Source organism: Lissotriton vulgaris, chromosome 9, assembly GCF_964263255.1.
Source record: "Lissotriton vulgaris chromosome 9, aLisVul1.2, whole genome shotgun sequence".
NCBI classification, from domain to species: Eukaryota; Metazoa; Chordata; class Amphibia; order Caudata; family Salamandridae; genus Lissotriton; species Lissotriton vulgaris.
Window position 1 is genome coordinate 346,862,990 of NC_141697.1, and position 13,540 is coordinate 346,876,529.

Sequence of the window (13,540 nt, forward strand, 5' to 3'; positions counted from 1 at the left end):
CTTGCATCACCCTCTCTACCTGCCTTATGATCCATGCTTCTGGTAAGAAAAAAACGTGCATTTACGATTCAAATGTCCGATCCTACAGCAGCACACTTCCAAAGCCCATACATGCCAGTAACCCGATTCAAAGTCCCATTCTCCCGATTTTTTTTTTTAATCTCCCACTTTGCTCTCCAGAAATGTTGGCATGTATGTAAATGACCGAAAGAGAGGGCATCGCCCCTACGACCGTGGTAGTATATGCAAATTGTGCTGCATTTTAGCTATTTTTGGTTACTCCCACTCAGACCAACACTGCATCGTACAGAAGTTTAGTGCGCGTATAACGCAAATGAGCGGCTGGATCATCACTTCCGGAACAACTAAAGGAGCACTTCCGTTCAGCTGGGAAATTACTTCCTGCATCTCACCAGATTTGTTTCTTCTCCATTGGGTGACCGTGTTTTCTTGGGCGGGTCAGAGTTTGTAACCAATCTCAGGTTTGAGGGGATAGTTTAGTCACCGGAGCACCTCCTATGACCGGTCTTTTAGATTGTCAATCATCATGTCTTGTCTTTTCCAGTAGGCTTTGCTTACTCTCATTTAGTCTAGTGAAGTCGGTTAAGAGGCGAAAGCAGAGAAGAGGTAAAGCATTTTACATTTTTTATAATGTATCTGTTAGTGGGCGGGGTTTATTAGGGAAGAACTCTGTTTCCGGAATCACTGAATTCAGCGGGTTTGCTTTTATGCCCAAAATGCAAAAATGTAAGTACTTAACCGCAAATGTGCTCCCTAGGCATGTGTAAGGATGAGGGATTGGACTGACAATCACGAGTTCGTTGTCCTGAAACCTCGAAATGCTGAAAATTCTGAAATGGACAGGAAAATACTACATTTTTAAGTTAGCTGGATAGGAGGGGAAACTTAAGGTACACGGGGCAAAAAGTTCTGTGTTTTTTCAGCAGCTGTCTGGTGTAATCGTGATAAGATGACTTCGACGGGCAATGCTTTAGGTGCAGAAATGCTTCTGTAATCTGCAAGTCACAAGTAAAAAACCCGTGACTTATGTTTCAAGATGGTGCGTGTCAATTGCAAGGCACACGTTTGAATTGTGTTAGTTTCCGACGCTTTCATTTCTATTGCGAGGTCAATAAATGGTTTAAATGTAAAAAAAAAAAAGAATCAGTTTGTTTCGTGTCCTGTGCAAATGGTTATTAGTGTAATAATACATTGACATTTGCGTGATGGCCCTTCGATTTGTTTTTTAGTTATGATCAGAAATTGGGGAAACTCAAAAACAAAAATTTGTGTTTATCTGTAGTGACTTGGGCAGTGTGGCAAGCAGTCTGGCTTGTTTTCTGTCATTGCCATGGTGTGAGGTTTGGGCATGGCTTGCTATGGCCCCCTTTGACTTTGTTCCAAAACCGGTTGTGTGATTGTATTCTGCTCTACCCTTGCTGGCCATGTGGTTGGCATTATCCTGGATAAATATGCGTGTAGTTTGGAGTAATTTTCCTAGCAGTTACTTGAGTAATGCCTGACCAAAAATGATTGTGGCAGTTGGCGATCAAGCCACCTGAATGTTCCATTGGAGGCTCTCATTTCCTCTTGCTTTGTGGGGACAGGTGTTATAGTATCACTACATTGCCATCAAGAGCTGAACGTTTTGTTTTCTCTTAGTTTCAGAGCCTGACACATTAAAGTGGCTGAGATGCTTCACGTAAATGTAATGTGGAGCAGGTGTATGATTTAACAGTAATTGAGTATGGTCATATGACTAACACTACACACGGTGTTGGTAAGCTAGGTATAGTGTGGGCCTCCTATTTTAAGTTTCTTAGATAGGAGGTGGGCCCACCGGGTAGGACAACTAGTTATTTTTTCCCGGATTTAAGTACCCCTTTCAAGCTTTGTTTTTCTGCACGAACATCGTGGCAGCCTATTCCCAACGCTGTCTAGACAAAAGTGAAGGAGGCAGCACTAAGCGTACTTTAAGATTCCCTCAAGGAGCCTTTTTGCTTTCTCTTCTCTCGCAGCCCATTCGTTTTTCCTCTTGCATATAATTGATTTTGAGGGTACTCCTACGGTCGGAGTTACTTAACCCTTTGTCTTGGAAAGAAGATGGAGACTCACAGACCTGCAGAATGAGATGTATTTTTCTGGATACTTGAACCTGCATGGCCTATTTAAATGGGACTGCATGTGTGTCTTCTGCATCTGTATATCCTGCATGAATAGGATGCATGTTCTACCCAGCTGCGAGGCCAGATCCATCTAAAGGATTTGGACTGGGTCTAATTCACCCAAAGAGAACCCTTTTGCAGATTAAATTAATATGAACTCCACAGCAAAAAAAAAAAACACTAGGGATGAAAGTCCGTTCTCTCCCCCCCCCCCTTTTTCAATTTCTTTATTTCCTACATAACAAAGTGTGTAACCTTTTTTTTACAGGCTCAATACCTGGTTAAGTTAAGTTACTCCACACATCTTGCATCAGTCTAAACAGAACACTAAATATTTAATGTGCCTCTTTAAGCCAGTACATTGACACATCATCCTGGTTTGTCTTTCTGTAAGACTGGGAACTACTGTTAACTCTCTGACATGTCGACCACGTAAACCTACGTCTTGGGGAAGAAACCTAGATGGAATTGCTTGTGAAGAAGTGACTGGCACCACAAGAGGTTTCTTAGTGTTAATCTAAGATAACTGAGCAGGTCTACAGGGGCGGGGGCTGCTTGCTCTTGAAAGGAAATTCAGAGCTAGAGAATTTTCTCTGAAAGATCGATTTCGGGCATTTAATTTCATAGGGAATTGGCAAACATGCACATACCCATCCTTTAATGTTGAAAATGTGTTCCATGTGCTGGCTAATAGTAGCTGAACGCAAGTAACAAGTTAAAACATTTATGAGGGGGCTAGTGCATGAAACACCCAATTAACTATGTTGTATTTTAACTTAGTAAATCTCCCCCAGCCCAAGAGTTCTTTAAAAAGATGCTGGCAAGCAAATTTGATGGTCACTGTAATCTTTGCTTCAGATGGATTTCAGTTTCCAAATAAACAGCAAAATAGATATCCGTGTCAATAGAAAATAGTGGAAACCTGAACATTTATGTTTCTGGAGAAGTATTCTCCCTGTATTTAAGTTTGTGACTTGAAGGTTCGCGTGAGTAGCTGTTGGTTAAAGGTGGACAAAGTCTGTTTACTGCAAGGTTGCAGAGAGATGGTTTGAGTTGCATTCTAATTGGGTCTTGTCCTCTGTCAAAGTAGCATTTTTCAATTCTGGAGGTAAAAAGAATACACCCCAGTTCATCACTGAGTGACTGGGAGAGTGGCATACATTATTTAATTTCTGATGGGTTGAATAAGTCACATTTACTTTTTTGGGAGGGGGGACTACAAAGTGAACAACTTGAATTATTTGAGTACATTTTGGCACTCGCCCGTGTCAGTAATAATTACCAAAGTTTCATTGCTCCTGAATATACCTCTAATTCCGAATGGCCCTCAAGACCTGGCTGTTCGAATAAGCCTCCGGGACCTGCAAGGTCCTGGATGCCCTACTGGGTGATTAGCCGCGCTTTATGTCCTCATTCAATCGTTTATTCATTAGGCTAGAGTGTGAGGTTTTTTTTAAACCAAATTTCAGGCATTCGTGTTTATGGGCAGGGTATCGCAGGTCTTCACTGTAGATGATATAGCACATCGAGCGCTAGAGCTTGTAGTTGAAGATGCACGGTGTATGTATAGTTGAGAATCTGGAGAGTTCTCTCTGGAGGTGTAATGGTCGTGTGGGCAATTGAATCCTGTTAAACCTGTGTGCTGAGAAGAACAGCTAAAAGATTTTCTATTCTTGTATTCTATGCTGTGTTTTGAACCAGTTTTTGCTTTCTAATGTTATTTGAAAGGTCTATGTAAATGACGTTTACATGGTCCATTTTCCCAGGGCCAATGCTTTTAAGGCCCCCTCGGAGTTCTGAAAGACTCATCTGAGACTGAGCACTCCAGTTGCATCGCAACAGTACAACTTCAACACCTACGTTTTTGATCTCAAATGGTCCTACTGGGGCAGAGTCTTGAGCCTTGAAGCATTGTATCAGATGGTCCTACTCTGGGGTAAAGCCTTGAGCCCTGATGCTTTGTATTAGTAAGCTACCATTCTTGTAGGGAGAGAAAATGCAAAAATATTCATAATTCCAGCAAGGTATAGAATACTGTTGTGTACAAATTCTGTTTATTGTCCCATTGAGCCTGAGTTTAGGTTTCACTAGAATTTGGTTTCTTGCGCATTTCCTGACTGATCTTGCTTCCCTGAATTGCTAAGAGCGAACCTCGTGTTACTTATAGCTTTTGGTTATTCTAATTCAGCTTTGAACATATTTTGCTAGAAGCTATAAGATGTTATGAGCTTATTGAAGTAGAACTTCATCAATTCTGTGTGTGAAGACTCCAAACTTCCTGTGCACCTTTTTTCTGTTGTGCATATTTTCTCCCAATATGCCACCTAAAGTCTGCGTGTTTCGGGTACATTTTTATTCGTGTTTGAAGAGATGAGGATTTTTAAGTGGGGTATAGATAGAGGAGGGCCTTAATTCTGGCTCATCGATTTATGGTCGTTAATCCCAATTTATTTCAAATGAAATTTCTACACCGTACTACTATATATTTGATTCTTAGACCTACACAACGCCTCCAGATTAACATTTATTGCACCATTTAGTTTAGTGCAGATTACTTCAGGTAATGACTAAGAGTACCCACTGGTGCTGAAGCTGAAACTTGATTCTGACAGTCTCTAGACATAGCCTTTTCAGCAGAGGCTCGGCATTACCTTTCCCGGCGATTAGCTCCTATTGAGATGCTGGAGTATGCAGATTTAGAATTTCTACAGTTTCTTTTTGACGCTTGAAAGAAGTTGCTCTGCATTTTGGTACCCTTTGGGAAGTCAAATGTTCTTTACAGAAAAACTGATGCATGTTTCTTGGCCTCCATAGGAGGTGGACCAGTTTAAAAAAAAGTTGTACCCACTAAAGCATGATTGATGAAAAAGCATGATTGATGAAAAAGCATGATTGATGAAGTCTGCTCTGTACAACTGTTCAATTTAGGAGTCCTCGACCTCCAGCAAGTGTTTTTATGTTTTTTTTTATTTTTATTTTGGGATGATGGGGTTGCTGTTTTTTAAAATTTGAGCAACTTTTAGTTTCCTGTTGTGCACTTTTAGCTTTCTTCAAAGAATTTAGAGACGGTAACCATACACACATAAAATACAAACTGGCTTGCATGGAAACACCAAAAGCGAAGCAAAAATAATCGTAGCAACAGTAAGGGAGACTGAGCATGAGGACATTTGTCTAAAGAAAGCAGACTAGTATCATATGGAAGTTTCTCCCCAAAACAGCATCGAAAGCACAGTAGGGTGCAGTGGGGGTAGAAACGAGAACTTCCTTATTAACAGAGACCTGCCTAAGCAACAGCATTCTGCGTATTAGCAAAATGTACCCAGCCTTATCTCTTTGTCCTAAGCCAAGGAGTAGAGAGGTGAGTCATGTTAGATGCATCGCATGAATGTTGAAATAACGTCCGCTTCTGTATCTTGTGACTGTCTAGGGACGAGAAATAATCGACAAAAACGTTTTTTCTTTATTTAAGAACAAGCTAGCTAGGACAGAGGACGTGATATCTTTGAATGCACAGGATCACATCAATGTTTGAACTGTCCATTGGACCAGACTACACCATCGTGTGGGCATCTTCCTTCCAGAAAACAGTTTTTAAAGACAAACCTGTAGTGTGTTTTATAGTCAAAGACACATAGTCCCTAGACACTTCTTTCGACATGCATGGACAAGCTGCACCATGCAAAAGCAGTGGAAGAAACAAAACACAAATAAAACCAGCATTGGCAAAGCAAATAGTTCTCACCTTTGATTCTCCAATACCTTTTGACGATGCTGTACATGTACAGCATCAACAAGATGCTCTGTGACATGGCCAAAAAAAGTAAAAAGAAAGGACCTGATGATGCAGTCGCATCATTTGTAGGCGAACTACTGTGTGACATGTGCTTGCACGTGTATCATTACACATGCATACCTGCACTTACCAATCTGAAATGTATTGGTAAATTTAAAAAATATGGACAAGTAGTAGTGCAAAAGCTCAACTTTCTAAGCCAATGGACCTGGCAGCAAAAGGCTACTAGCTAAGGGCATCCCCCCCACCCCGCCTTTCCACCCAAAATAGAGATAGGTGGGTGTGTGGGGCAGCTGGAGGAAGGGGAAGGCAGCACTCAAGGGAGAGCAATAGTGAGGGGTAGAGGAGAATCACATGAGCGAGAAAGCAACATGGAGCAAGGGGGAGCTGGAGATTTGCAGGAAAGCATATGAGAGAGTTGCTTCAACATTAGGCAGACAGCAATACGAAGCACTGGGGTGGAAAAGCAGAAGAACGCATGCACTCTCATGGTGTGCTTAAGCAAAAAGAAACCAGCATTGGATCCATCTTTGGGACCTGTTGGGTTTGCCAATACAGCACAGCATCGAAGCTGTACAACCTGGCCGAAGGAAAAAAAGGAGTGCAGTTGTCTTTTGCTAGGTGTGCACATGACCATGATTCTGCTCTTTTTCACTCCTAGATAATAAATAACAGAGTAGCAGAAAGGTCCATAGATGACACTGCAGCACGGCTGGCAGTAGTTAAAGCAACATGGCAGGTAGGAATTCAAGCAAATGAGATGGACCAACCACAGGGGCAAATGGAGACCGAAGCACACAGCAGAGAGAGAGAGAGCAACAAAGAACAGCCAGTGTGGCAGGGTCAAAGAAATACTAATTCACCACTAATCCTTTATAGGTCCCAGGGGAGCGTGCTACTCGCCAAAAAAGTGCTTCAACACCTCATCAGAGGTAATAAAGCATTCTATACATGCCAACCTTTTTCCCTCTTCTATTCCTCCGCTACCTTTCTCTATAGACCTGAATAATACACCTACCACCTAAACTACTTTCATATTTCACTATACTAATTTTCAACAATAATCCTTTATGGGTTCCAGAGTAGCGTGCTACTTGCCAATAGAGCGCTTCAACACTCCATCAGGGTTACAAGTGCTATACAAATGTAAACCTTTTCCCTTTTCTATCCCTCCCCAACCCTTCTCAATCCAAATAACTCGCTAACATATCCACCACTCAAATTACTTTCATATTTCACTATACTAATTCAACACTAATCCTTATGCGTTCCAGAGCAGCGTGCTACTCACCGAAAAAAAGCACTTCAAACCCCATCAGGGGTAGCAAGCGCTATATAAATACAAACCTCTCTCCCTCTTCTATCCTGCTGCTACCCTTCTCAATCCAAATAACTGAATAACATATCCACCACTCAAATGACTTCATATTGCACTATACTAATTTTCAACACCCCTTCAGGGGTATAAAGCACTGTATGAATGCAAACCTTTCTCCCCGTTCTATCCCTCCACTATGCTTCTCACTTCAAATAACTGACTAATATCCACCACTCAAATTACTTTCATGTTTCACCATACTAATTCACCACTAATCCTTTGCGGGTTTCCGGAGTAGCAGGCTACTGCCCAAAAACAAAAAAAAAGGCGCTTCAACACTCCATCAGGGGAAACAATCGCTATATAAATACAAACCTCTTATCCACTTCTATCCTTCTGAGTCCAAATAACTGACTAACCTATCCACCACTTTAATTACTTTCATATTTCACTATACTAATTCAACACTAATCCTTTATGGGTCCAAGAGTAGCGTGCTACTCGCCGATAAAGCGCTTCAACGCCTCGTCAGCGGTAGTAAGGGCTCTATAAATGCAATTACAAGGGGAGACGGTGTATCACGAGCGCAGGTTGTTGGAGGGAATCACACAAATGAGAAAGTGAAATATATTGGCGCTAGGGAGGTGGCAGAGGAGCACACAGGCAAAAGACCGTAATGCAGAGCAAGCATGAAGAGAAGCACTTGAGGCAGACAGCTGGAAAACACAAGCACGCACATGGCGTGCTTTAGGTATAAGAAAAATTTCCTAAACGTTGGCTCTAGGTGGTCTAAAAGTCGGCTCTCGGTGGTCTAAAAGTCAGCCTTTGAGAGACGTCATAAAGAGTCTATGCTCCAGGGGAGGGAAAATACAAGATTGACAAGCTGCAAGACTGAAAGCCATTGAATAGGGGCAAGCAAATGAGTGACAATAAAGCCAACCACTTGTAAGCAGTGGGCGGGCTATAAGCCCCTTTCAGTTCTTGGTAAGCCCATAATAGGTCTTGTGCAACCAGACTCATTGAGCTGTCTGGTACACTCAACCAAAAAAACTGAGTTACATCTCCAGCCTAAAGTTACAGACTCTCTAACCTACGGTTTCCATAGAAATTACAAAGGGACTACTTGTTAGTTTGGGCATTGCATTATTCTAGTTCATATTTTGCTGCCAGCAGGTTTTATATTGCATGTTTTTAATATAGGGAAATGGAAACGTACCACGGTTGGCAGATTTGCAATGTTTTGAGAATTGAGTGAAATCTATGGTAGTGACCATCAGCATGCGTATTCCATCGAAGGCGGAAATCGTCCATGGTGGTTGAAGCTTGTTTTTTGGGAGTGCTGGGAAGGGACTCTCATAGTTTACAACCGTGCAGGGTTGTATATCGCATCGATGGGTCTCTAGTTGTCTGTAGTCTGAGATCTGAATGACTCTACAAAGGCATCCCATGTTGAAGCTAAGGGCCTTTTACAGTGTCCACTGTACTCTTCTTTCCAAAGTGCAAAGCCCTCTACAGCACTCCAGTCTACAACCTCCTTTTGCCAACTTCACACTTGCGGCGCCTTGGTGGACTGCCACCGTTTAGTGGTCTGTGTTTTGGTTAGTATAAGGGCTAATTCTATAAAGCGTGAGAGGGTTTTGGACCCCTTGGGACGTGGATACAAGTTCAGCAGGCAGTGAAAGGCTCCGCTAGATTCGATAGGGCAGTGTAGATCTCATCCCAAGGAGTACTCTGGGAGGGGTAAGCCCAGAGCATCTGCATGAGGTCTGCTGGGTCATTGCGACCTCTTGGGCAGCTAGGGGGTAGCACAGGGAATAGAATATTTGGTGTAACTTCTGAGGTGAGGCAGGCCCTATGAAGTAGGGAGGCTTGTATACATTTAAACCATGAGTTACAGGAGATTTTGCTGGGATACTCCAGTACAAACTGCCATTCTTTGCCATGTAGAGCATGATCTAGGTCTTCATCCCATCGGTTCTTAAGAGGAGTTAGTCGAAAGTGTAGATGGAGCTGAAGGCCTTTGTACAGCCATTTGACCAGATGCCAACCTGTTCCCACCTCATATATTGCCTGGATGAAGGAGTGTCTCTGGTTCTGTCCCCACTGGTGGTCCGTGTTTGTGGCCATACCGGGAAATGCTTGGGTGTATTAAAAAGAGAGAAGTCGGTAATTTGTAAGTTTGGCTGAATTCCTGGTGTGGCATAAGTGCCCTGTTAGCAAACTAGTCTCCCAATACAAGTTCCCCAGCAGTCTCCCATGGTCCCAGCCTTCAGGTGTGAGCGTGCCCATGTGCGTCGGTATCTCCTTTAGGAGTATTATTTTAGGTGCACAGTGCAAGGCTGCCTATTTTAATGCTTGTTTCCAGTAAGTGAGCAGGTTGTTTTAGCGTAATGGGACAAAGGGTGTACGGGGCGCACCTGGTAACAATAGTGTATGCAGAAACCCCTCTTATAGCCATTGTAGGTGAGTCTATTTCAGTCAAGTGAAAGCCAACTAACCAGTATTACAACCATTGTAACTGACCTGCATAGTAGTAGGCTTGGAAGTCCGGGACGCCTTTTCTACCCTATTCCTGTGGGAATTATATCTTGGGTAAGCTCACTCGTCTCCTACCAATGGCTCATATCAGGTCTATAAGAAGAGAATTAAGCTGTCAGAAGTAAACTGCTGGCGCCACTACAGATAGATTAACGAAAAAATATAATAGGCACAGCAGCATAGCATCTTGGAGAGTGTTAATCTACCTGCTACTGAAAGGGATAAGGTCATTCATAATCGAGTCTGTGCATGGAGGGAAGCAACACATAGGTTGCCATTCAAAAATCTGTGGATGTTCTATAAATGTGTATGCCCAGGTAATGTAAAGTGTGTTGGACCACTGGAATATGTCTCTCGCCCATTGCTCCCCGGTACGCTTTCTTGGAAGGAGAATGCATGGGATTTATTGCAGTTAATACGGAGGCCTGAGAATTCTGCAGATAGTTGGAGATGGGTGGTTAGAGGTAACTGGTCCATGGGCAGGTCACATGTATATATAATATTATATCATCTGCTTATAAAGAGATGGTATGGCGCTGATGCCCCTGAGGTAAGCACCAATCATCTGTCTGATGCTTTGCACAAGTGGTTCCATTGCCAGTCCAAAAATGAGCAGGAACAGTGGGCATCCCTGCTGGGTCCCGCAGAATATAGAGTAAACGTCGGATATATGAGATCCTGTCCTTGCCTGCGCTCAGGGGTCGGTGTATAGGAGCATGGGTCATTTAAAATAGGTCTTGAGGATGCCATCTCTGGTTAAAACTGCGAACATATGTTCCCCATCCCAAGATGTAAAATGTCTGCTGTAGATCAAGGAGAGGCAACCAGCTATTGTGTATCTACATATAGACACCTCCATTTCTTGGTATATGCAGCGGATATTTATTGAGGTGCTTCGGCAGGGAATAAAGCAGTTTTGGTGTGTATGAATTAAATTAGGTAGCAGGGCAACCAGCCTCTGCGCCAGGATCTTGCTTAATATTTTGTATTCTGTTAATAGTAGGGATAATGGCCTGTAAGAGGATTGCGACCAGGTTTTCCTGCTTGGATTATTACGGTTTCAATTTGTCCCCCGGTAATGCTATCATGTGCACAGTGTTAGCTGGCCCTCTGATGCATTTAATTGTGACATTCCTTTGGCAAACACTATCACTTCTCTACTTTATATGAATGAGTTGCGTTACTTTCAAATTCTTTATGAGCATGTCCCTTGATTTATGACCTGTGGTAGATTAGTAATGCTCACAATATAGTTAGGTTTTCATAGGTACTTGTTCCTTTAGTGGCACCTTTTTATCAAAGACTTAAATAAAAGTGTGTCCAACATATTATTTTTGGGGGTTGGGGAGGAGGTGAAATTCGAGCGAGGGTGGAGTATAGATAAAGGTGAAGATACCAACCAAATATATTGTTTCTAGGTTTAATATGTCATATTTATGTACATATATTACATCACTCTCTATTCATGTTAAAGGTGCAGAGCATGGAGAATGATGAACTTCCGTCAGAGGATGGGATGGATTGGTGTGGGGCTCTATCTCCTGACAAGTGCAGCAGCGTTTTATTACGTCTTTGAGATCAATGAGACCTACAGCAGACTGGCCCTTGAACACATTCAGGAGCACCCCAAAGAACCCAGTGAAGAATCCACATGGACTCATTCCTTGAAAGTCGGACTTCTGTCTCTGCCATTTTGGCTGTGGGCAACTATTTTTCTAATTCCTTATTTTCAGATGTTTTTGTTTCTTTACTCGTGCACAAGAGCTGACCCCAAAACTGTAGGCTATTGCATTTTTCCCATTTGCTTGGCCATTCTGTGCAATCGCCATCAGACGTTTGCCAAGGCTTCAAATCAGATCAGCAGATTACAATTGATTGACACGTGAAGGAGAACATTCCAATTATTGTATGAAATGGCAAATGAAGAGCCCGGATGAAATACACTATTCTGTTTCCTGAAGTGAACAGATTTTTAAAGAGACCATGGGTTTTAAGGACACAGCTTGTTGCATTATGTCTGCCCTTTGTGCAAAGAGATCACCGTTAGCGTTGTCTTCTGAAGCAAAATCAGTGTTGTCTTTTTGAAAATGAACAACAACAAATAATTTCAATCCAGGGCTATGGACATGACCATGTAACCAATCATTGTCAAGATTCCTGTATCTTTGGATCATACAAACGCACCTTTTTTCTTATGTTAACTGGAATAATGTTAAAACATGATTATAAAATGGATCTTTTGTCCACAGGTGTTAGTGATCCTTTTTGGAAGATATATATTTATAACGAGGAATGCAATTTGCCTAGTGTACTGGCCTAAAGGTCGAGAAGATGGATTAAGATGTTAAACTCACTCTGAGTGTTAAGACTTGATTGTTCATGGACAGCACCCACTCTCCTCTTGTGGAAAAATACCCGAAAGAGGATTTTACTTGAATTTAAATTGATAGTCAGAAGAATTTTGACGTTAATTTATATTTTTTCTCTATGCTTCTAGCTCTGAGTGCAAGGTTTCAGAAAAAGACAATATTCTAACCTAGTGCAGCTATCAACCACATCACTGACCACAGTGGGAAGCTGAATCCAGTAGCTTAACATTTTTATTTGACCCTTCTCTCTCCTGTGCACCTGCCCTTGCATTATTATCCTTCATGTAACTTTTTCTGGTCGGATTACCCCTTGCATTATTATCATTATTCTGGTTTGAATGATTGTTTACTTATGAAGAGGTGGAGCCCCAGAGACCTCATTGTTCAGTTTTAATACTTGACCATAATCGTCTCATTAACGTACTTACTAGGATAACACTGTGTTTAATTTCTGCTGGTATGATTGCACACCACTGGTTGGGGGTTGTGGTGAATGCTCTTTGTATACATTCACAAATGTTTGTTTTGAAGGAGGTATTGAAAGAAGCAACTGTTCGAATATTTTCCATCAGATCTTAAGACTTTGCCTCCTCTTTTCATCACAAACAAAATGTCTATGTACCTAATCAAGAAAAACCATGATTTAACTAAAGCGTGTCTAATAAGTAGTGATTCTCAATTATTTTGCTAATCACAATGCAATCAATGGATATCCCAAACTGTGTTCCTTCGATACATGCACTATGTATGCTGTTTGGTGTTTTACTAACCTCGATTCAGTTCAACAAAGATTAAATATACCATATGGTTATGCTCCTTTGAGATGCAGACAGAATTGGTTATCTGGGAACCTTCTTCCCAGTGACCTAGAGAGAAGAATGGTTGCTTTTGTGCCTTTGAAATCAAGTATGTCTATGCTAAATCAAGCTACACAACCTGGAATAGAGTAATACTGTGTACTAATGCCAAAAAAACGCCTGGGACAGCGAAAATAAATTATGCCTCTGACACACTTGTATGCTTTCATTTCCTTAATGTGTCCACAAATCTAATGTAAACTGCAGTATGAACTGCCGGCCAAGGAAGAAGTGACGTGAAGAGCTAGTATGACCCACCTGTGGCTAGCATGAACTGCCCCAGAGCTTCCTTGCAGCAGCAACATGGAGGAAGTAGAGAGAGTAAGTTTAAGGAAAGAGACTTCTCACTTTAAGTTTTTCCGCTCTCATTCAATTTACGCAATTAAGAAGTCCCTTTCCTGGCAAATGCTCTGTAGAAGGCTGATTAAAGCAGTAATTTCTCACCCAAAAAGTTTGCGTATATACTTATCATTATTTATATATTTTTTGGGGGGGGG

The 13,540-nt window shown here is 41.8% G+C and overlaps 1 protein-coding gene across 2 annotated transcripts; it reads left to right on the top strand.

Annotated features, from left to right (window-relative positions):
• Positions 1 to 587: 587 nt before the first annotated feature.
• On the top strand, positions 588 to 13,196 carry LYSET (lysosomal enzyme trafficking factor). Of its 2 annotated transcripts, none has more exons than XM_086937702.1 (2): positions 588 to 747; positions 11,292 to 13,196. In XM_086937702.1, coding segments are annotated over exons 1-2 (414 nt in total). In that variant the 5' UTR covers positions 588 to 745; the 3' UTR covers positions 11,704 to 13,196. The 2 variants fall into 2 exon arrangements, with proteins under 2 accessions (XP_086793828.1, XP_086793829.1); XM_086937703.1 differs by having other exon boundaries at positions 588 to 627.
• The last annotated feature ends 344 nt before the right edge of the window (positions 13,197 to 13,540 follow it).